This window comes from Stegodyphus dumicola, chromosome 4 (assembly GCF_044657685.1).
Source record: "Stegodyphus dumicola isolate Sdum_Otavi_A_Nest chromosome 4, ASM4465768v1".
Lineage (NCBI taxonomy): Eukaryota > Metazoa > Arthropoda > Arachnida > Araneae > Eresidae > Stegodyphus > Stegodyphus dumicola.
In genome coordinates, this window is record NC_140771.1 from 76103601 (window position 1) to 76129352 (window position 25752).

General features: G+C 32.6%; 1 protein-coding gene across 1 annotated transcript in view; it reads left to right on the plus strand.

The window, feature by feature from the left end:
* LOC118197811 (uncharacterized) overlaps nt 1-25752 on the plus strand; it is a 112835-nt gene that overhangs the window by 9238 nt on the left and 77845 nt on the right. Inside the window, exon 2 of the mRNA XM_035369350.2 lies at nt 25382-25645. Within this exon, the coding sequence (XP_035225241.1) occupies nt 25382-25645 (264 nt within the window). The remainder of the gene's footprint in view (nt 1-25381; nt 25646-25752) is intronic.

Genomic DNA, 25752 nt, shown 5'->3' on the forward strand with positions numbered 1-25752 from the left:
TCGCACTTAAACCACAAAACCCAATTCAACAGAAATAACACAAAATATTTAAAATTAACATATCTTTAGAATTTCCAATACATAGTCTCATGGGCTGGAGATAAAAGTGTTTTTTTTTCCTGCATAGTGTTGCTACTGGTCGCGTTTTTTAGTCAAAAATTCGTTAAAGTTTAACAAAATATGAAATAGATAATAAAACAAATTCCAAATTTGGGCTTCCAGATGCCCATAAAATTTTATTTCTGTAGGTACCATTGTTTTAACAGTGCGAGAAACACACATACATTCATGCAGATTCTTCATTATTTAATTTCCTTAAATATAATGCAGGGCTCTAATATTTAGTGGCAACAATTGGAAAAGTGAAACGCCGGTTTATAGTAGTCGACGCAAAATACCAAAACGAAATTAATAGCGTTCTGGGCAAATTGCCCCTTTGAGTTAAAAATTCAGATTTCTATTTTCTACTTCACAGCTGTTGTTAAGTCTCAAAACAAATAAAATTCGAAGTTAATAAATGAGCGAACGGCAACAGCATTACCTTAAACATTTAGGCTTTTATTATGTTGTTTATTCTATAGAACAATCTTTATTAGATTTATCTGAAAGTTTTTAAAGTCTTGAATTCTCGGTGGTTCTATACTTTATTTTGGTAAACTAGTGTTTTGTTTGAATATTTTTTTAAAAAAATCGCTTCGATTCTTTTGTAAATATTTTTAAAAATTATGAAAATGCAATGTAGAATGTTTTATTTTTAATGCTAGAAAAATTAGTTTCACAGAACATTTTTTTCTTTCATAGTACTGATAAAAATAGAATAGTTAGATATGTAGCTGTCTGAATCAGTTATTTAATGAACTAAAATTAAAATGTCACGTAGAATTTGAAATGAAGGCAAACTGGTTTGGAAATATTTGAGTGAAAAACAAATACTAAGAACCTAAAATTTTATTCTATGATCTAATCATTCAAAATTACATAACTTGATTCTAAAAAGTACAATAACATAATGGTTTTTGTCACTTCATTTATCATGTTTAATATTCTTTACGAAATATTTCAACATTCTTATGGTGAAATGGAACCTTTCAAAATGGCAAATGATTCATTTGCGTTTCTATAATCATGTGAAATATTTGAAGTGCAAATTTCCATAAGTGGCAACAGAAGATAACGTCATTTTCTGAAAGGTCAATGGCTTCTTTCAAGTTCACCAGAATCGAAGTTGCGAAATCTTGCGGCTGCTTGAGTTTAACCGCTAAAAACTGCAATGGGCACCTTTGGAGTTATTTTTCCTGTTTAAGTGTACTATCGAAGGAGAAAAAAATCAAAATCGCGTATGTTTCCAGTTTTCGGTTCTTGCGAAAAATAATGGATGTGGATATTAATGATAGTTATTGTGTTCGATCTTTACCGTTCACCTGTCACTCACACACACACACACACACACACAAAAAAAAAAAAAAAAAAAAAAAAATGTAGCGAGCGAAAGTAAACATTAGATTCAGACCACTCCCTAGAAAAGAATAAAGTAAAGCAAAAATTAAAATAAAAAAGGGCAGACGATATGCAAAAAATAAAATACAAAACAAAGAAAGAAGAATACGGCCGCAAAAGAATATCTCAAAGATGACCGCCATTGGAGCATTTCATTACATTCAATTAAATTTCAAGGAAAAAACGTGAAAACTAACTGTTTGAATGATGTAACGGAATGTTGTTGCAGTCGCTTCGAATGAAGATTCCAAATCGGTTATGCTTCAGTAACCGGTAAGTTCCGGATTTTGACCTTTACGCGAGCTCCATAGTTACGAGTCAATAGTGCGGTGAAAATTATTTAACATGGTGCTTGCTGCCTTGTATGTAATTTGCGTTTTGTTATTACTCTTAGCTATAACCACTGCATATAATTCGAAAATGGTTGAATAAAAATAAAAAAATAAATAAATAAATACAATCTGAAAGCTTTCCGATTTTACATTACGCCCAAAGGGGCGTTTTTTTAGCATTTTGTGTGCTACCTTTATTTATTAAATATCATGTTCTTCGCACTTAAACCAATAAATTTAATTCGATAACAATATCGCAAAATAATTTTTAAATGAGCATATCTTTAGAATTTCCGCACACTGGAGATCATTTTTTTTTTCGTACAGTGTTGTCATTGCTCGCTTTGAAATCGTCGAGTTTGTTGATCAAAAATTCGTTAAAATGTTACAGAATATGAAATCTGTAATAAAACAAATTTCAAATTCCATATTTGGGTTTCCAGATGCCCATATTCAGTGGAATTTTGCGTTATTCAAAACTGGATGGCTCTAGGTATCCTTGTTTTATCACAGTACTAGCAGCTTCGCTGCCAGCCTTCGTCTGGCTTTTTAGATGTACCGAAAAAATGGCTGAAGGAATCACCAAACGTTAAATTTAAAAACTGCGTAGAGTTTTACTCTGCAGAACAACTTCATAAAAAAAATTATTACGTATAACAAAATTACAATGAAATAAGCAATATCCCTTAATACAAATATTAATTAGCCTAATAAATAAATTAACTAACTTTCCTATGCAAAATCTTAAGAACTGAAATGGTATAAAGGAGGTTAAGAACTTTGTTTCCTAAAAAAATCACTCAAACCTTTTCAATATCTTAAAAACAGTGAAATGAGCAATAAATAACATAAAAGAATACAAAAATTTTTGAAAAGCAAAGTATAATTAATGATATTTTATCTTATATTTTCAAGAGAAAAAAATTACAATGAAATAAGCTATATCCCTATCCTAATAAAAAATTAACCAACATTCCGTTGAAGAAATAAAATCATGCAAAACTTTTCAATATCTTACAAACAGTGAAATAGGCAAAAAATAACATGAAAGCAACTCAAAAAACATAAAATTCCGCTCAGAATTTTACTCTACAGAACAACTTTATCAAAAAAATCAATAAAAATATATATTATATATATATATATATATATATATAAATGACAATGAAATATGCCAATCTCTTAAAAACAGTGACATAAGAAATACGATAAAAAATTGTTGCCCATATTTCTAAAAGAATGAAACTATTCAAAATGATGCGATTTCATCAAAAATCTATCAACAACAATAAGACAGGAAAATTGTTGCCAAAATCAAATTTTTAAAGATGTGAGATGTGAGAAGTGTACTCGGATGCTTCATTTAAATTTTTTAAAAAAAAAATACAAAATATTATCATTTTTCCAAAATTCTTTTTGTAAAAGCAGCCGTAAGGATGAAAGTTTAACGTACCCAAAAATCAAAGAAAAATAAACTGTACATTTTTAAAAATAAACTTTTTTAGAAAAAATCCCGTTGAAAAGGTGTTAAGCTCCCTTTGTTAAATAAATTCGTATTTAATCGATTTATTGAAACGCGAAATTTATTTTAAGTTCTTAAAGCAGCTAAGTGCCTACGTTTCATGACGATGTGAAAATGGAGTGTGTAGAGTAAAATCTCGCTTTCCTATAGACTATTATGTCTCAAAATGACGCGATTTCGTCACAAAACATAAAATAAAAAAAATTCGAATTCGAATTTCGAAAAAATCGCTTCGAGGTGCACTGGCTCTTGTCTAGATGCACCTATGTAGCCGTGGGTCTATTAGCTTACGCGCAGCGCGAACGAAAGACACACACACACAGACTCTTTCTTTTATTATATGTAGAGATCACAGTACGAGAAACATACATACATTTATGCAGATTCTTCATTGTTTAATTTCTTTAAATAAAACACAGGGCTCTAATATTTGGCGGCAGCAATTTGAAAAGTGAATTGGCATTTAAGTGAACCAACGCAAAATGCCAAAACGAAATTAATAGCACTTTTTGGGCTAACGGCTTTTGGGCTAAAAAAAGGGGAGAAACGCTAAGGTATGTTTTTATTATAAGTTAAATATTCATGTAAATGTTATTTTTATTAGGTAATCAAACGATTTAAAAAATTCTGTAATCACTATTATTAAATAATAAAGAATCTATATGCATGTGCGTTCCTCATACTACAGTAAAACGACAGCACCTAGAGCCACCAAATTTTGAATAGACATAGTATTCGAACGTTTCCACTTCGAAACCCGAGTTTTGAATTTCAAATTCATTTTTGATTTATTTTATATTTTGTACAAATTTAATGAATTCTTGATCTATAAACTCGGCGATTTAAAAGCGAGCAGTGGCAACACTGTTCCAAATAAAACATTTTTATATCCCAAATCTAACATTTTTATTTCCCAAAATGTAGATATATGTCTTTCACTTTTAATCAACAAACTCAGCTATTTGAAAACAGTATTGCAGTTGCTGTATACAATTTTCATCTTCCATGTGCCGGCATGTTATCATTTAGTAGAGTGTAAGATATTTAACTCTCTGTTTGGTACTGAGTAGCAAGCTAAGCGTTCGAAAAGCAATAAGCGTTGTTCTTAAAAATATTTTTTCCACTTTTTAATCGAATTGATATAAATAAAAATGCATTTAAATTGTTAGACGTCTTGTAGAATCAAGATTATTTTGAAGCAGGAGAGGTGAAAAAGGAGAAATGCCTTCGTCGGTACTCGAACCTGGACCTCTCGAATATATCCTGAGTGTGCTACCGTTACACTAAGAAGGGCATGCTGGAAAAAGAGAGAAACTACATTATATACTCTTTTAAAGTGCGACTGGAGATTAGGGAACCCCAATCGCCAAATCCTGGTGGTGACGAATTATTGTCCACCATCTTTGAGTTCGGGCGCTACTGTAGATTCATTTTTTTTAGTCCAAAGGGATTTGAATCCCGAAGGACTATTACTTTCGTTTTGGCATTTTGCGTCGGACTCATAAATGTCGGTTCACTTTTCAAACTGTTGCCACAAAATGTTAGAGTCCTGCATTATATTTGAAGAAATTAAATAATGAAAAATCTGCATAAATGTATGTATATTTCTCGTATTGTGATAAAACAACGGTACATAGAGTCATCGAATTTTGAATAACGTAATCCTCCAACGAATATGAGCATGTGGAAGACCCAATTTGAAATTTGTTTTATGATCGATTTCCTATTTTTTAAAACTTTGACGAATTTTTGATGAACAAACTCAAGGATTTCAAAGCGAGCAATGGCAACGTTGTGCAGAAAAAACATTTTTATCTCCAGCGCGTGAGTCTCTGTATCGGAAATTCTAAAGATATGCTCGTTTTAAAACTATTTTGCGATATTGCTGTTGCACTGGATCTTATGGTTTAAGTGCGAGGAACATGATATTTAATAAAGAAAGGTAACACACAAAATGTTAAAAAACGCCCCTTTGGACGTAATTTAAAATCTGAAACATTTCAGATTTTTTTTTTTTTTTTTTTTTTTTTTTTTTTTTTTTTTAAAGCAGGAGTACATGAAAAATAAGCAATGCCTTTGCTGGGACTCGAACCTGACCTCTCGAATACGCAGAGTGTACGAAGGCATGCTGGGAGGTGGGAGAAAATACATTAGAGTCTAATTAGAGATACTAAATACTTCTATGAAATCACTCTAGCTACACTTCAATTTCATTTTGCATAAATTATATATATTTATATACTTATGCTAGCAAATTTAGGCAGCTGGTCATTCAGCCGACTTATAAAATACATAATGGTGATAGAAGCATCTTAGATATATTATTACAAAATAATAATAATAAAGAATTGAGTTATTAAAAAATATGCTCAACTCCCGACTTATTCCGGGGAGCGAAGTCCTTAATTACTCGAAATAGCAGTTAACTACTCTGCAGTTAATAAGCACAAGGAAAGAAAAATAACCCACATTTCAATCAATGGGAAACAAATTAACTATACTTCCAAGCATTGTATCCGGAGAATCAGTTCATTTGGTTATGTACATTTAAATGAGTATTAAAAAAAACTCCTTGTAAATAAAGGAAGAATAAACATAATTAGAAATGAAATACTACTTGTATGTTAAAAATCTTATTTAAGAAAAATATTTCCAAAAGAACTTGAATAAACTTGCGTTCAAAATTCGTTTATGAAGTCTTGTTTTTTAGCAGGATTAGTTTGGCAAATATCATCTGCTACTGCTGTTATCTTATGCAATTTTCTTTTGCATTTTCCATAAAAGTTCCGCAATTAAAAAAATCTTAATTTTTTTCATTTTAGCCTAAAAGAGACGTTAGTCCCGAGTGGGATATTAGTCTCGAAACGACATTTTCCGTCGAAACACTTAAAATGCGTTGTATGACTTTTCAAATTGTTGCCACCAAATATTATCGCCCTGTATTATTTTTAAGAAATTTAAATAATGAAGAATCTGCATGTATGTTTCTCGCATTGTGAAAAACAACAGTACCTACAAACATCAAATTCTGAATACCGTAGTCCTCCACCCGAACATGGGCACCTGGAAGCCCGAATTTGAATGTCGAATATGCTTTATTATCTATTTCATAGTTCGCAAAACTTTAGAGAATTTTTGATTAAGAAAGTCAACAATTTTTTAAAAAAAGGGAAAAAAGTATTTTACTCCAGCGAACGAGACAGTCTATCGGAAATTCTAAAGATATCCTGTTTTAAAATATTTTGTGATATTGCTGTTGAACTGAATTTTATGTGACGTAAGTGCCAAAAATGTGATATTTAATAAATAAAGTAGACACACAAAAAGTTTAAAAAAGGGGACTGAAAGCTTTCAAAGAAAGTTAAAAAAAGGGAACTGACAGCTTTCAGATTTTATATTACGCCGAAAATGGCGTTTTTTTTTTTTTTTTTTTTTTTTTTTTTTTTTTTTTTTTTTTCATTTATACGCACATACACGTTTCGAGAGCAGTTGGGTTAACACCCCTTTGGGTAAAAATATTTAAATGCAGCATATCTTTAGCCACTGCTCCCTTTAAAACTGAGCTTTTTAATCAAAAATTCGTTAAAGTTTTACAAAATATAAAATAGGCAATAAAACAAATTCCAAATTCAGGCTTTCAAATGCCCATATTCGGCTGGAGGACTACGTTATTCAAAATTTGATGGCTCTGGGTACCGTTGTTTTTTCACAGTATGGTGGCAACAGTTTGAAAAGTCATTTTAGTGATTCGACTCAAAATGCCGCTTCAAGTCTAAGAGCTCTTCTGGGCTAACGCCTCTTTAGGCTATATATAAAAGAAAGTTTTATAAAAGCCATCTTAGTAAGAAAATTGAACACAGATATGATAAACTGAGAAAAAACTGGGAAAAAAAATTATGCCAACATTTAACGCTGCATTGGGAATTCTAAACGTATACTGTTATGCTGCTTTTAAATTTTTTGTAATTTTGCTATTGAACTGTATATGGCGTAAGAGTGAAGAAAATGAAGCTTAATAGTTAAAGCTAACATGACAAAAAGAAATGTATTAGTAGGAGTGAGTGTAACAGCAGACTGGTATCTTGCGAGCCCAACGAGAGCTTAAAAGACCTTAACAAACCATTTTGGGGGACCGTTAAAACCTGAAACCTTTCGGATTTTCTTTTATCTTAATCTCTATCTTCTTTTTTTTAAATTGTCTATTATTTATATTATTAGCAGCTTGCCCGGCCAGCAGTCTAAAATAGTTATCACAAAATAATATATATATATATATATATATACTATATATATAATGATTTTGATGAGTCCAGTAAGTGTCATGTCATAAAAAATATTTAATATTTGTAATGAGACATCTTCTGATTTAAGTGCACTTTTATTTAAATCCATCCAATTAAAAAAAGGCAAAATTATTCTTAAGCAACCGCGCTTCTGGCTTTGAAACTGCTGAACACTGCTGAAGAACATTACGGAATTTAAGAACTGCGTTTTATAATTTTGAAATCGGTGGGTTTGTTAATCACTAACAGACACATTAAATTTGAAAGTTAAATATCTCACACTTTACTGAATGTCAACACTCTGGCCCATGGACGATTAAAGTATTTTATTTCGGCAGTGGCAACAAAGTGTTTTTAAGTTTGTTGATTAACATCGAAAGATAAATAAATATCTTTCATTTCGCCGAATCGTAACAGTCTGCCGCGTTGGAGATAAAAAAAAAAGGTTTTATTTTTAGAAAAAAAAAAAAATTGGGGGGGGGAGGACAGCGTCGGCACTACTCACTTTCAGGTAGCTGACTTTGTTAATCAAAAGTTCACTAAATTCGTACAAAATATGGAAAAAAAAAAAAAAAAAAAAAACGAAAGAAAGAAAGAAAAATCTGAAAGAGTTCAGATTTTAACGATCGCGCAAAAGGGGTTAAGGTTTTTCCCAATGCCAGGAACATACATACTACATGCCGAGCCTTCATTATTTAATTTCTTTAAAAATAGCACAGGACAGTAGTATTTGGTGGCAACAGTTTGAAAAGTGATTCGCTGTTGAGTGGACGACGCAGAATCGCTTTTCGAGGGCTATACCCTTTTGAGTTAATAAATCAAAAACAAATTCGAAATTCAAAATTTGGGGTGCAGAATTATGCATATTCAGAATTGGATGGCTCTAGGTACCGTCGTTTTTCCAGAATGCTAGGAACACACAAACAAATTCTTTGTTATTTAATAGCAGGCATTTTTTATTTTTTAAAATAAGTGCAATTAATACAGAGTACGGTTAATTCACCTGCAGGTAATCAGAAATTGACTGTATGTTTATTAGTTTTTAAATGACTAATTTTGAAAACAATCATATTAGAATTTGGCAGGTAAATTAAAGATCTTGCATTTCATGGAACGGCAGCATTTTAAGAACTGACTGCTCGTCAAGCCACATGGACGACAAATGCAAAAACCTTATGTCTTGCAATGGTATGTCCAAGATCCATAGCCAAATAAAGTTATATTAGGTTATTCACTTCTTAACATATTTAATTAAAATAGTGTAACTCAAATTTTTAACATATATTTTTTATTTTATATATTAATTAATTAAGATTATTTACCATAAGCATCAACATACCAGGTTTACTTAAAATCGTTTGATATTAAGAATACCTCAGAAGCGCTCTTCCATAGAGTGAAACAACTCTCGAACTTTTAATGATAGACATATATCGAAACTCCAGAAATGAAAATTAATTTCGTTTTCTTTCTGTGACCGTAACGGAACTCGTTCATGGTTCTTACATCATGGGAAAGTGAGTCCCCTTTTTTAATAATAATAATTTTTGGAAACGAAGTATTATTTTACACCTTTCTTTCCCTCATCAGTTTAGGATACGTCATTGCTCGCTGTGAGAATGCGGCATGCTTTTATCTTGCGTGTATGTGATTGGTTTCTGAAAGTGATGCCATCCTTTGTGGTGGTAATCTTGAGAAATAAATACTCAGTATCGGCACCTTTTGTCATATTGTCGCCGGAAGAGGTTACTGAACTGGAAATGAGAGAGAGTGATGCCTCTAGGTTGCAAATAATTAGGAAAGGATATTGTTTCGGTCTTGCAGTTTTTTTGTTTTCCCTGAGAGAAAAATTTCTGTAAAAGAAATCTGCTTTTGTTGTCACTTTCTTATTAGAGGAAAACATTATTTACGTCTGAATGATAGGAATTTGCATCAAATATAGAAAATTTCTCTTTTCTTCTTTTTCTTTCTTGCCCTCTCCTAAAACAATGTTTCCAAAAATTTCGGTTATGTCCCATTTTAGCATTTTCATTCAGGATCAACACGAAATCCGTAACTCGCGATAGTAGGTCATGTGACTTGAGTGTATGTATAAAGTGATATCACAATGACTTTCCACCCTTTAAATACTGTTTCAATAAAACATTAATGGCATTGGTGATTATAACTAATACAGAAAACAAGATGTTTTTAAAATTTGAGAACGAAAGAATATTACTGTCTTTTTTTAAACAGAACTCTAAATCTTAAAAATTGAAATATGGGAAGTAAAAAAACACTCTTAAAACTGAAAAGTGCAAACTTTTAAGAATTTTTCTAGCATTAAATCTGTGTTAAAAATATGTTGTTCTAAAGAATCATAACATCGTGAGTGGTACTGCTAACAAAATTTTTAATAAAATGTATTTAAAAGGTCTATAAAATAATCATTTTACAGATTTTTAAAAATATGAATTTCATTGTGGAAAAGAATGCTAAGCCATATATGGGTGAAAGGACTTTTTACGACTCTCTGCCTAACATATTTAGTACTATAAGGTATTCGGACAAAGAATGTGTTTTCCTTTCTGGCTAAAATAAGTCATACGTTTACACTTTTTGAACTTTTACCTAATATTTTTAGTTATTTAATAATTTGAAAACTTTATATTAGGTATTCTGTTATAATAAGCCTACTAATTTGGAAATAACTATTACGGCTTTCCTGTAATTAATGTCTGCTTGGCATTTTGCATTCCTTTATCTAATTACAGGAACCCAGTAATAATTATTAATAGGCCTGTTATAATTAATATTATAACTTATACTTTTTGAATTATTAAATAACTAAAAAAATAAGGTAATAATTTATTTAACAAATTTGAAGCGTTGGATCACTTAGTCTTGAGGTTTGCAACAAACATTTCCTATCAGTGAAGAGGCAACAATTTCTATCAGAATATTTTTTAAAAAGATTGCCACTTGCGCAGCCCACCGCCTAAAGTATTATCTCATCAATGAAAAAATATATAATGATTTGAATGAGTCCAGCTCGTGTCATTTCATAAAATTTATAATACTTTTAATTACACACCTCTTGAATTAAACCAACCATATTTAAATATTTTTTTTAAATAATTCTGATTAAAAAGCAGAAAAAATATTCTTAGGAAATGCGTTTATTGCTTTTAAATCGCTTGGTTTATTACTGAATAATAGACAGATTAAATCTGAAAGTTAATATCTGTCGCTTTACTGAACTCGCTAGCACGCGGAAGATAAAAGTGTTTTGTTTTCGGCAGTGGAAAACAATTCTTTTCAATACTTGAGATGGTTGATTAAAACTGAAAAACTAATATCTTACATTTTTCTGATTAGCTTGTAGAGACATTAGGTATATTTTTGGAAGCAGAATTGAAAATTAGCACTGCCTTCGCCGGGAATCGAACCGCGGACCTCTCAATTGCGCACTAATCGTGCAGACCGCTACACCGCGAAGGCTCGCTAAGAAGGCAGGAGAAATACCTTATATACTCCCCCTTTTAAAGAGTGACTTTTTTTTTTTTTTTTTTTTTTTTTTTTTTTTAAGGCGAAAACCAATTGCCAAATCCTGGGTGAGGAGAATCATCATCCAACACCCTTTTAATTTGGGTGCCACTGTAGAAACATTAGGTTCATTGGAAAAACCGGAAAGAGGAAAAATTAGCAATCGCCTTCGCCGGGAATCGAACCGCGGATTTCTCAATTACGCGCTGAGCGTGCAGGCCACTACACCATGAAGGCTCGCTAAGAAGGCGGGAGAAATACCTTATAAGCTGTAGTCTCGCACGTTCGAGATAAAAATGTTTTATTTCGATCAACCACTGCTCCCTTTCAAATCGTTGAATTTATTAATTAAAAATTCATTAAATTCAACCATAAAAAATTGATTTTATTATTTCTGGTTTCGATTAAATGGCGTGACATAAAAATAGATTATGTTGCCAATCGATCATGAACAAAGTTTTTCGTTTTCAGGTATTTCATCGATATTATTAAAGTTAGCCATTTAAAAAGTCATAAAGTCATTTATTTTAAACATTTTGTACCTATTGCTATTTTATAATATGAACGTAACGGTGTTTTTTTTTTTTTTTTGTTTGTTTGTTTTTGTTTTGTTTTGTTTTGTCTATGTGTGTGTTTTGTGTATTAGATTGACTGCAAAATTCGTTGCTGTATTTCTTGCTTTCTTGCCTACTCTGTCATCTGTTTTAAAAATTCAAATACGATGTTACGATGAAATTTTGTTGCAACATATAAATAACAATCTTCTTTATGTTTTTCTTTTATTTTAAATTCTTTTGAAATGGTGATATGTTCTTTTAATATTTTAATATTATTCTCTTCACGTTATTTCACTTTCGTAAAAAAAGTACGGAAATAAACACGGGAATTTTTAAAATAGCAATTCTTTTTTTTTTAGTTCACTGTTATTGAACCATAAAAACTTAGTTTTATTTGGTTGGCAGCATTAAATATTACTTTTTATTTAAGAAAGGAAGCGAAATATTACTTGTTCTTTATTTTTGAATATATTTTTAAACTTTCTGCGTGTTTTAACTTTTGACAAATTTTAACGAAAAATCTTTTCTGAGATATTTTACTACAGTCTGAAATTTTGAGATAGTATTTTTTTTAATTTCTCTTTGTTTATTTTTATGACGCAGTGATGGATAGCTGAGCAAAATACTTATGAAATAATAGAAATATTTTTTATATTGATGAATATCATATCTATTTACATATTCTCCTTTTCTAGGCTGTTCTTTTAATACGCGATTAAGAAAATCTTATCTTTTCTTGTTGATAAATGTGTTCTAAACGGATGCGCTTTATTTCACTTAAATTTCTTGATCAGTCATCGTAGTGTTGCCAAAAAAATATGAGTAAAATGTTGAGCAGACATTAATTACAGGGACGCCGTCACTAAAGCTTATCTGTTTAACCGAAGCGTGAGTAGCAATTACACTCTTGTCGAAAGCAATGAATGTCCGAAAGTTTTTCACTGAGCAAGAAAGACTTTAAAGCAGAAGGACAAGACGCAAAAAACTTAGATGTGTTAAATGCGTTGATGTTAAAAAAGTGGAAAGAACGATTTGTCTTTTGGTTGGTGTTCTTTATTTTCAATATAAAAGATTCTTGTAGATAGTATTGTTTTCTTTTCTGTACGACCATGTCAAGTGCCACCAAAAAAAAAAAAAAAAAAAAAAACTATTCTGGGCGGTTTAATTTTTTTACTTATAATCCGATAATTCTTACTTTAAACCCTGTTATGCGTTTTCTTTGCATGCTGCATATAGCCGCTCACACCAGAAAGTTATGCAAATAAAACACGCGAGAGTTTCAAAGTTGGCGAAGGTTAATCAGCTTGCTGCACAAAAAACGCCATGCTCTTTGTAAGAGCTAGGTCTGTTTGAAGCGTTAGTATTGACCGAAGGCTAAGTACCATTATCATTTTGTGTTACTCAGTTTATCATGGTATGTAACATTTGTATGTTGTAAATACTGGGTTGGGAAAGAATGTAATTTTAGTTTGCTTAAATAGATAGTGTTATTTTCGCCTTGTTATTCTTCTGTAAAACATATATATATATATATATATATATATATATTTTTTTTTTTGAGATTTGGCAACTGACACTTTTGCGTTGCTATAGAAACAAATTCCATGTATTTTTGGTTTTTGGCTTGGTTATGGCAAAGCATGTGAAGGATGTCTTCGTCCGCTTATTTTCGTTTACAACTGTTAGTTTACAGACAATTTCAACATAAGGTACAAAACTAAACATTTTCAATATATTTTACTTTTTACTTCCATGTACGAAGTAAAAAGGAATCCTTATACGAAGTAAAAAGGAAGTATTGTAATCTCGAAAAGCTTCAGGCAGCATATTTCAACGAAAATATCCACTTTGACCTCTTTCGAATGCAATTTAACGACGTTTTTGATTGATATCTGTACGTAAGGACAGAATAAAAGACTCTTTTCCTCCAAAAAAACTAAAAAACTGCTTTAAAATGAATTCTGAAGAGAATTTTTCGTGCCGTCTGTACGAACGTATGTACGTACGTGCGTAGGAACGTACGTACGTACGTACGTATCTCGCATAACTCAAAAACGAGTAGCCTCAGAAGGTTGAAATTTTTTATATAGGACTACTATAACATGTAGATGTGCACCTCGTATTTTGGTTTCAATCGGCCGCGGGAAACGTATATTAATATATTTATAAATATATCCACTCTATTACCCGGCTCAGTGATCTCCGTTTCTTTACTCTTATATGTTTGTAAATTGTACATTTTTTTCTTTAAAAATGATTGAATTATGTTGTTTTTATCTTCCGGTTAAGGGTTTTATGCCTTTAGTAAATCTGTATGCAATATTTTTAGAATTATCAAAAATTTTAAAGTTGTTTAAGTGCCGCTAAGCCTATTTTGATGGCGGCCATTGCTTGTTTACATTTGAAGCAGCTCAGTAGTGAATTTGTTGCCAATCTAGAGAAACGTAGCCTAGCAACAACAAAGATAAACGCCTTCATTTATTATTGCGATTTAAATCATGCTTAATCCTTTCTGGAATTTTTTCGAGGAAATAAGTGTTTAAGATTTACTTAATTTTTAATAATTTAATTTTTAATAATTAGTAACTTAATTTTTAATAATTAGCAATTTTTAGTAGAGATATTTTGAGTTTTTATGTATTTTTGCCTTGTCGCGAAGTGAGAACTGAATTAATTGAATGAGAAATACTCAATCGTCTGTGAAAATCTGTTTCTTTTTTGTTTTGTTTGCTTAATTTCTTTTATACATCGTTCTAGCTTTATTATAGTACTTGAATAGAACATGTGGCAACGATTAGCTAATTCTTTAAATGATACAAATTTTGTGCAATCTGAGTTATAATATGAACGAGATATAATACTGTTAAGTGAACCTAGCGCCAGAGTGTCGCTATGGTAAACAAATAGAGTGAATTTTAAAGAATGCACTTATTCTATTGTGGTTTATGCGCTGTCGGCGAAGTAGATATAATTAAATCCAATAAGTTTAAACAAAATGCAAGAAAAAATGCGTATAATTTAATATTCCGTACAAGGAAGTCATGTGGTGTACACATCAGATTTTTTATTTTCATAAAGGCAAGAAAGCGTCTTCACAAAGATATATGTGAAGTTTGTGGACATTATGATTACTTAACAGAACGCATATGTCAGAAGATGACCCCCAATGGCCAACCTTCTGAAGTTGATGATTACAAAATTAAAGTCACAACTGAATTGAATCGTCATATAACTGTGCAAGAGATTTCAAAAAGGTTAAATGTATCACAAATAACAACTGAAAATCACTCAATCAACTAAAAATATGTCTGGGACTCGTTAAGAATCTTGATATTTGAGTTCGAACGAACTGAAAGAAATTCTCTTAACACAGCGAATCAGTATTTGTGATACGCATCTCAAACGGAACGGCGTCGACCCTTTTTTGAAAAAAATTATTCCTGGTTATAAAAAGTGGACCGTCTATAATAGCATTAATTGAAAAAGATCATGGTCCAAGTGTGATGAATCAGCTTAAATCATATCGAAAGTTAAACTGGATCAGAAAACGATCATGCTGTCAGTCTATTAGAATTACAAAGGTTTTGTGTATTTTGAGCTACTTCCAAGCAATCAAACGATTAACTCAGATATTTATTGCTAATAACTTATGAAACTGGAGATAGCAATTAAAAAAATAAAAAAAGGCAGAACTCTCAAATCGCAAAGGAATCGTGTTCCACCTCGACAATGCTAGGTCTCACACATCTTTAGCAAGACGTACAAAATTCTGAAGCTCTGTCGGGAAGTATTGCTGCATCCCCCACATAGTCTCGACTTTGCATCATCGCATTATAATTTATTTCAAAGTTTATAAAACTTCATAAATGGTAAAAATTTCAGTAATAACGATGATCTCAAATCGCACTTAGTTAACTTTTTTCTCAAGTCCAGAAATCGTAAGCGCTCGGAATCACGAAGTTACCGGAAAGATGGCAGAAGGTCATCAAATAGAATTACCTTCTTGCCAACTATTGTGCTATATGACTCTAGCATTCACATCTACTAAGCAAGGATAGTTCGGCTTGGGCTCGAAACTCGACGAATGGGGGGGGGGTATGGCTGCATGTTGGTTTCCGTGGTTTTCCCTGGTTTTCCGCGGCTTAGCTTCCCTTACTCTACTTGAGACGAAGCAATACGTTTCCCTTGTAAGCTTATCGCTTCACAATATTTTTTCTACACATGGCGATTTGTTGTTTTTCTGAGCTGTTAGGCCAGTCAGAAGGATTAATGTGTATGACGTGATTTACACTAAATTGGAAACTTTTACCTCTCTAACAAAAACCATAATAATTTGCAAGATTTACTAGAGTATTATTTATTACAGTATTAATTTTTTTAAATACTAGCCGCTAAAAAATTATGTTTTTAATCAGCCCAGATAGAGTAATTTCCGTGTTCCGTCTAGTAATTAATGTTAATAAAGATAAAGAACGATGTTTATGGGTTAAAATCATTTAGTTTGCTTATTAGTAACAGACAGATTAAATATAAAAAAATTAAATTCAGTATATTATGCTCAGCAAAATGGTATCAGATGACCGCATAGAAAGTAATTTTTTTTTTTTTTTTTTTTTTTTTTTTTTTTTTTTTTTTTTTCCCCGGGCAATGGTAAATAATTCCTATTAAATCGCAGAATTTATTAGTTAAACTGGCAGGGCAAATTAAATGACACATTAATGTAAAGGACAGGTTAAAGATGAAAGAAAAATTGGTACTTTTCCGTTTCGCCGGCGTAAATCTCGCCAAGCAGACTTTATTGGCGGCAACATACAATATACACGTAAAAAATATTAAAAAATGCTAGTTCTAAGAATTTTTTATTTTGAAGGCATAGACATTTTAATATTGTTTAAAATTTTGTAAAAAGCCAATAAATAAAGACAATAAATTTGTAAAAAGACATTAATTTGAGAATTTACTATGCTTTCATGGTTCAACATCCTGACTCGCCGATTCATATCACGGGGACCCCAAGTGATCTCATCTCACGTAAACAACGCTATAAAAATCTAATTCTCTGAGTAATTATCTACATTAATTTCAAGTTAAATCTTAATTTGGAATTAGGAAGTTTAAATGCAAGAATTATTTCAATTCGTACGAATAGCTTACTCAGAAATTATGTAAAACTGCAGTTCTTTACTTCGCTAATGCATTCTAATTAGAATTGATGAATTTAATCCTCGACTTTGCCTTTTCTATATTTTCGGCTAGGGTAAGCAGTGTGATTGAATCTTAATTGACTTGATTACTACGAATGGCCTTAGGGCATAAAATTGAACTATCTGGTAAAAATTGTATGTAATTGTATACCAGTATTGAAAGAAACAATCAATCTAATAAGAAATGGCTTTGACTTCTTTTGAAAATGAGGCGTAAAAGGTTACCATGGAGGATATTCCGTTTGGCGTCAGTTGTATCATTATTGCGATTTTATCGCTTGCGCCGGCCAAACGGTAAAGTACCGAAAAATTAAATAGCATATAGATAAATGTAAAAGGAAAATTAAATTAAATAGCTTAGGCTCAGCGAAATACAACTCACGAGACCATGGAAAATAAAAATATTTTTTAGACAGTAATAACACAATTATATTAAATCGCAAGATTTTTTGGTTAAATTGGAAAGAGGGCCCACGAGAGGCAGATTAAATGACAGTTAAATGTAAAAGAAAAATTAAATTAAATTCAGCGAAATGGCAGTACTTAATTCTTACTTTCAGCGAAATGGCAGTACACGAGCGCATGGAAAATATTTTCTTTCTGGCAGTGATAACATATTTCTAATGAATCGCAAAAATTTTTAGTTAAATTGGAGAAAGGTCCCACCACCGACCGCGCGGTGAAAGACGGTGAACACTGGTAGTTCGGCTCGGGCTTCAAGTTCCGGTGAAAGAGCTGGTTGGATGTGTGTTTTCGTGTTTTCTCTCATGTGTAACATGAATACGAGCCAGTTCCGCTTGAAAAGTTCTTCACGGGGCAGCCCTCCCTTGCCGTGTAATGCCTAACGGTGGAGCACGCATTAAACAATAATAAATAAATAATAAATTGGAAAGAGTAATATATTACGCTTTTCCAGAATGACAACACTTTTTTTAAAAAAAATTGCTGAGTTTTGCTGTTAAATTTCGAACATTTATATTTTTCGTTTTGCCGAGTAGCAACATATTGCTTTTAAATTGTCGAGTTTGATAATAAAAATTCATTAGGTTCAAATTATAAAAACATAAATAAATAAATAAAAAGTAAAAAACATATTCCAAATTCAAAATTCTTGTTACGAGATGCCCACGTCAGGAATTAAGTTAAAATTTTCATCCTAGTTTTTTCCCCCCTTTCCGTCTATTCGATTGTGCAAACAATAAAATTCTGATATGTTAAGTTCGTTTGTTAAACGAAGATATGTGGCAAAATTAATTTTAAAAAAATCGAATCGAATTTTGAAAAAGTCGCTTTACCACATTGCATTGCCATCGACCAATAATTGTGTGTACAAAATTTGAACTCTATGACTTATACTTATCAAGAAGTGTGTTAAAAATCGATGACAAAATTCTACTTACAGTGAAACACTAGCAGTGAACTAAATAAAAGTTTACGAAAACACTTTGAGATTAAGCAACTGTTGTTTTCTGTATGAGAGAATATAAGTGACGAAACTCATTAAAAGAATCATAAAGCTTGTTTAGATTTAATTAAAATATGCAGAAAGTGTTTACATATTTTAGAATGACTTCGAAGCCTTTTAATCAATGCTTAAAATATAAAGAGTATTTTTTAAATGTTTGATCTGATGTCTTTATTTCTGGACTATTAAAAAACATCGGGATTTCCATGATAGAAAAGCTTGTCATAAAATTTCCAGGGGCATTGATTTCCATTCCTCTTCCACTACTTTCCAGAGTACATCAATCGTGATGGCTTTGCGCTTAGAAAGAATTCTTTTGCAGAGACCAAAAGCAAAATAATCCATTGGTGAAACGTCAGGAGACTTCGAAGAAATACTTTGAAAATATGTATATGAAATCTGTATCATTTTTCAAAGAATGCAGTGGTACTTTTCGAAGTAATGATTTATTGGTTTGTCTTAACGGAGCTTCGCTCATTGAAAGAGATTGGAATAAAGAAATGGAATTTATTTTGTAAATATCGGATTTAAAACTTTCACTTGATAGCACGGTAAGTTGATTTTAACATTTTCCCCCACTCGTTTGATTTTTAATTCCGCAATGTAAAAGAATCCTGTGACAACCCTTTCCGATTAACAATGCTACTTATTTTGAACTTAGAAATTGTAATTATGGAATGAGAATATGTTTCTTGTTAAGCGCAAAAAACATATCTTTCAATCCACAGCTTCCCTTCAAATGCGATGTTCTGAAAGAAGGATAAGTAGCAGACGATATTTCTCATTTCAAATAATAAACTGTTGCCAGAAATTTTTATTCCAACATTTGTTTTGTTTTTCTTTATCGAAATTATTCTTAAAATGTGTAAACACCCTATGTAGCATAAATTTGCAATTGATAATACTGTTTCTTGTTTAGTCGAAGAAAGCAAAATTGAAAGATTACCAGCATGATTTACTTTCCACTGAAAAAGCAATTTAATCCCTTATTAGTACGTAAGGTTTCCTTTTCAAAGAACTTTTTCAACGCCTTGTTGATTCAATTTTTTACCACATCTTTGTCCTTACACGATGCCATGTTTAGAACAACGACAATGCACCGGACCCACGCAAGCGATGCCATCCGCCTCTTTAAAATTCTTGCGATGTATCACCAATCCGATGATTGGGCGTCGAACAGTTTACCTTCCAAAAAACACACGTACACACACACCTGCAGCGAGGTGAATCATTTAGGCGACAGACGACTTTAAGGGTCAAACGCACCAGTCACTATTGTCTTTCGGACTTCCAATGCAGAAAGAAGCGCTTACGTGATAGAAATTTATTGAAAACTCACTTGCCTCATTACGTTCATCAATTCGTTTTACTTTCGTTTGGGAAAGCCACCATCCAATTAGCATTCATTCTTTTCAAAAATGAGAGCGGTGGTTAAGTTCTGTGTTTGATTTTCTTTTTTTAATCTCTTCTAACTTTTGATGCTTTTTTTTTTTGCGTAATATTGTGTTGCCGGTATTATAAATACGCGAATTCGTAATTTCGAATTGTTCGTGTTCTTATGTAAGTGTTAAAAATTGTAATAGGTGTTCTACACACTATGTACTTACATTATCTCTCTCATAAAATAATGAAGAATCTGTATTTTTTAATGTATATACGTTTGTTTGTTTCTCGCATTGTGGAAAATTGGCCTCACCTAAAGTCACCAAATTTTGAACACACATAGTCCTTCACACGTGCATGTGTACCTCGTAGCAAGAATTTGAAATTAGTTTTTAGTTTATTTCATATTTTGCGTGAATATAATGAAGTTCAGATTGAAAATTCGGCGATTTAAAAGCAATGAGTTTGCTACTCCGCAAAGCCATTTAATATTTATGTTTCAAATTAAATCAGAAAACTCAATGATATATCAAAAAAGTGTTGCTACTCGGAAAAACGTGCTATATTTATTCTTTTTATGACATTATGTAATTTTCCAGACAGAAGCGCAACTGACTTAACGTGTTTTTTCTCATGTGCAAGGTTATTCTGTCTGTAAAACTGCCAAAGTTGCTTTAAAATTATTAATTCTGTATTTAAAATTCTATATCGGATATCGAGGATCGGATAAGAACAATATGAAGCCGCCTTAGGGTTCACTGTTGTTTCACGGGGTTCAAAGCCCATTGCCTACTTTCCTTGTTTTTGTAAGGTTAGGTTATTTGAATATGGCAGTGCACACGAGGATTATCTGCGTAAGCGGAGAGAAGGGAAATTGGCTCGTATTCGTATGACACATGGAAAAAACTATAAAAACAAACAATGGAGACAGCCTGTTCGCCTAGGATCAAACCCAGGTCAAATTCCCAATATTTAGCGGTTTTAATCACTAAGCCAGTAACGTTTTGGTACAGAAGAAAGAATAGAATAAGAAATTACACAGTAAATTTGAGGGTCCATGAAGTCTGAGCTCCTAGGATCAACACTTGTTGGCCTTAGTGGTAATCAGCCTTGACTTGAATTTTAAACGTTTCGAGTGCCCTGCAGTTAGAAATCACAACGTCTGAGATTATGCTAGGTAATGAAACGACTAATTGCTGTTTTTCCGTGAATTTCAGTGGCAGCTTTTGGTCCATTAAGAAATCGTGTTTTGTCTTGCATGAATATAGCAGAATCTTCTTTGCTATTACCGAAGTTTTAGAACAATAACACCGTGTAGCATCTCTCGGTACCAGACAATAATAACATACACACAGGCGGGTTAAAAAACTTAAGGGCCTATTGGGCAGTTGTCCTCAAAAACGTGCAGGACAGTGATTAATGAGGCAGTAAATCATTTCACGTATGACTTTGATGAGCGTAGAGGTTTCTGGTGAAATACATAAGGGTTATCTGCAACCCAGCTGTGTGCGTTAAAACTACTACCGTTAAGGTTAAAATACCTCGTCACGTGTAAGATCATCTTCAAGGCCATGCTGCATCGATATCCATTGAAGCTGAGAATGCCAAGGAAAACAGCTTTCGAATTTACGCACCACCATTAAGCAGTTCCTGAGGATGGGAAATCTTGCAAGAAGGAAAATAAATTTGTATCTTCTGTATTATTTTTACACAGTTGAGGAAGAAGTAAGACATACCCAGCAACTTAATATTGCGAGTACTCTTTTCGCTAATCCTTGTTCCATAACGTCATAATTATGTTTAATTATTGAAGATTATTTAGTTTAATCTCTTGCCTATTGATAAAGAACTGGCACATTAATATTATCGTTAATTTATTCATTTTTCTGAAACTTGCTTTACCGTTGGTTCTTTTTTCACGACCTTTAACCATAAAATTCTCAATGCTACAACCTTTTAGGTATTAGAACCAGACTAGCAAAGCTAATAGGCTTTTCTTAAATTATTTTTGCCAATATTTTCCTCCTTCACATTCTTCAAGAGCCCAGACTGTTAGTTTAAAACTTAAGAGACATTAAAACTCGACTAAAACGAGTGACAGATTCACGAAGTAGGAGGAAGGAATTTTCATATGATGTTTTGGCAACCTTTCTTGAGACTCAGGCTTGTTTAACGGTGTCTGAAATTAATTAATGATTTGGAGGCTTTTTCAAACGCAAGGTCTCACGAAATACAACTTGTACAATTCCAAAACTTCGCCTCTGATTTGTAAGGAAGCCTGTTTTTAGGCAAGCCGACAATCTTGACAGCATCATTTTCCTTAAATACACAAGACTATCAGTGAAAAGAGCCAGATAATCCAAATTTTTTGTCATATTTTCCCTGGTTGTAGAAACTGGAACTTTTGTTTTCATAGTAACTTGAATCCTGTGTTCCAACATGCACATTTCTATATTCCACTAGTGCAGTTACAATGTGTATTAAAATTAAAATGACTTTCGCACATGCTAAAGGAAAATAAGATCGCGAGTCGCAAGTAAAGGAAACAGAATTACGCTTTCCCTGAATAGTAACTTCAGAAGAATGTTTTAAGAACTTTTATGTAAAAATTGCAGTTTTTTAAAATGGAATAGTTATACTTTTGTTCTTTCAAAGGTATAAATAAAATGTATTATCTTCAAAAGACTAAATAAAGTTTATTAATGTTATCAACGATGGATTTTTATTGGAAAGAACCTAGTTTCTATTATATTTCAGTAACGTCCTGGAAGATAAATTTCATCTCGATATGAAAAGGTGTTTGGTTTTGTACAATAAGCGTATCGCTGCAAGTACCTTTTGTACAATAAGTCTATCTCTTGAACTGTAATTGTCTGTACTTATTCCATGCCAACGGTTAAGATATAAACTAAATAAGCATTTAAAACTTTTGGGACTTATGATTAGATGCTACCTTAAAAGACTGTTTTGGGAAGTTTTATTTATCCAGAAGGTTTACTTATTGAACTGTCTAAAGTATTTAAACATCTAGAAAACTTGTGAAAAGCTATTACTGTAGAAATAATTACCTTTTTTTCAATGCTTAGTTTAACCTGTAAGTTTATTTGCCGAATCGTCTTATCTACTGTCGCATTTTTAATCAGTTCAGCATTTCAAAACTCTTGGTATGCAGCACAATATTGCCTTTAAAACTCAAGACAATAGATCTGGAGACCATACTTGAATACTGGAAAATTTTGGCCGAACATCCTGTCCACCTTTGAAAGAATTAACGACACTGGTTACCTCTTTCAAAAGTCTGTTAGAGATAAGTTCTCCAAGGAGACCGACAATAGTATTCACGACTACGAAACTCGGAGATGGGATATATTGATTGGCTTACATTCATAGGTTTGATATTGTATAGTACTAGCACTGCGCAGAATTATTACTTGCATCGTTATACCAACACTACTTACCGGCATGCGTTCATAAAATAAAAGAGAAATTTCGATTATGATGCATTAAGATTAGGTAATGATGTAATAAATTCATGCACATTTGTCATCTGCATAGAGTCCTCACAGGTATGCTACCAACACTACGTTGAGTTCTCACAGGTTTGTCATCGAAGGATCGGCACTGCGCAAAATGGAATCCGCATAAAATCGACGCAGGATCAACAAAGTGTAAAATCAACATTACGTAAGAAAGACACCTGCACAGAATCAGCAAGTGTATGATTGACTCCAGAAGAAGATCAGCAGGCTGTAGAATCTGCACAACATAGAATAAACGTCAGCAGAAGATCAACACAGCATAGGATCGACACAGGATAGGCACCAGAACATGATCAACAAGGCGTAAAATTGGCACAACACAGGGTAGACACCAGTACAGGATCGATATGACATGGGATATACAACTGCGTAGGATAAGTGTAGCATAGGAGTGACAGGACATAGGATAATAAAGCACAGGATCAACAGAGCGTGAGATCGACACGATATACGACATCGATCGTAAAGACGCCAGCATAGCATCAGCAGGACATAAGAAAGACACCAGCATAGAATCAACAGGGCGTAAGGCCGACACAACACAGGATAGACATCAGCACCATGTCGACAGTGTATGGAATCGATAAGACATAGGATAAACACCTGAATAAGAAAAGCATTGCAAAAGATCGACACGATGTAGTATAAACACAACACGAGATCAACAGGACGTGGGATCAACATGACATAAGAAACACGTTAGCACGGAATAAACGGGGTGTAGGATCGACATGATGTAGGATAGACACCAGCATGGAATCAATAGGGTATGAGATCGAACACCAGTACATAATCGATATCTTCATTGCATAGCAAAGATTTATAATTAGCAGTGATGCATAGTTAAAAATTTGGTTAAATTATTATTTTTAGGATATTTGCATAGCGTCGACTCTGGCATAAGACCTAAACTGATATCTCTCAACCCTCGGTTTGTCGAGATAGATTGTAAATCTTACGAAGTGTCGATCCTGTATGTTAGATTTTCGTCATTTTAATTTTTCATTATGTTTAATAACTTGAGTTACATTTGCATTGTGTAGCATTTCCATCGCTCATACTTTCTATTAATCAGTCTTAGTTTTGAAATTTGATGAAAGTTGATCAAATAAATTTTATAATATTTCATCCTTAAAGTATCCAGCTGGAAGTAAATAGTGCTCCCTTTCAGAAGAGCCTAATTAATAAAGAAAATGTTAATTAGAGACTGTGTGAGAAGCCGATCAGTTTAGGCAGAGAACTGACAAACCAGTAGTTTTACTTACTAGCCAATTTTAATATATAATTTTCTATTGTCACTATCGTTATGTAAAATAGAACTACAAAATTTTGCTCCACGGTCTTATCGCTATTGGCCGGGGACAATACAAATTTGGTAACCCACTCAATAGTTTCTTTTATTATTCTTCGCAAGGTAGTTCATTTTTTTTCTAATAAACTTTAAATTCAGTTTGGTATGCCTAGCTACAAATATGCAGTAAAACCTCTTATGGCGTTTATCTTCCATAAGTGATTACCTCTTGAAGTGAAAAATTCTCTGACCAAGTCAACCACTTCCGCAAAAAATCAAATTATTCAGATCTGAGGAGGGGGGTCCTGTAAGAGATATTGCATGGTATTTTAAACGCTTAAAGAAATTTATAATAAGCAACCTTTAGAAGCAGCAGATTTAATTGATAATTTAGGATTTTTAATTACAAATTTATTCCGGATAACAATTTCCTTTCAAATTTTACAGTAAATGACATTTATTTAGGTATTTTTAAAAACAAACACTAATGGATAAAATATAAAATAAGATGCTTATTGTGTATTCCAGAAGTAAATTTCTTTGTTTGATTTCGTCAACATTTCTGTTCTGTGAATATCATGACTGTTTGCACGCACCATGTATATCTTCAAAAAGCTATTGCATTCTTTGTAACTTGCACCAGGAAGTAATACTAACAGTTATTTTAAATGGCATTAGTATTAAACCATTGCTAAGACCACACTGAAAGAGTTTTATTAAGATACTTGCCGATTAAAATGATGCTTCTTATTCACAGTGCATTTTTTTAAATTCTAATTTCAGGTTGCAGCAGCGGTTTCATCACATTCGAACTGATAACAGGCTATGTATACAGCTCTCCTGGGGACACGATGGAACTCGTACCAGGAACCCTGAAGCTCACCGACTGCCTCGCCCTCTGTAACCTCAACGCCACATGTCAAGCGGTCAATTTCGAGACTGGACTGTGCGTGCTCTTCAGTTCCAGCGCTGTCCAACGACCCTCCTCTCTCACACCCTCACAATTCCCCGTCTTCACGATTTACGCCCACAAAGTCTGCCTCCTCGGTGAGTTCCACAATCCATTAAGATGGTGCAATGATATGTCGTCTCCCTCTTTAACTCCGAGATTGCTTCTGGTTCCTTGACCACGGAATGTCAAATGGCTATTTAAA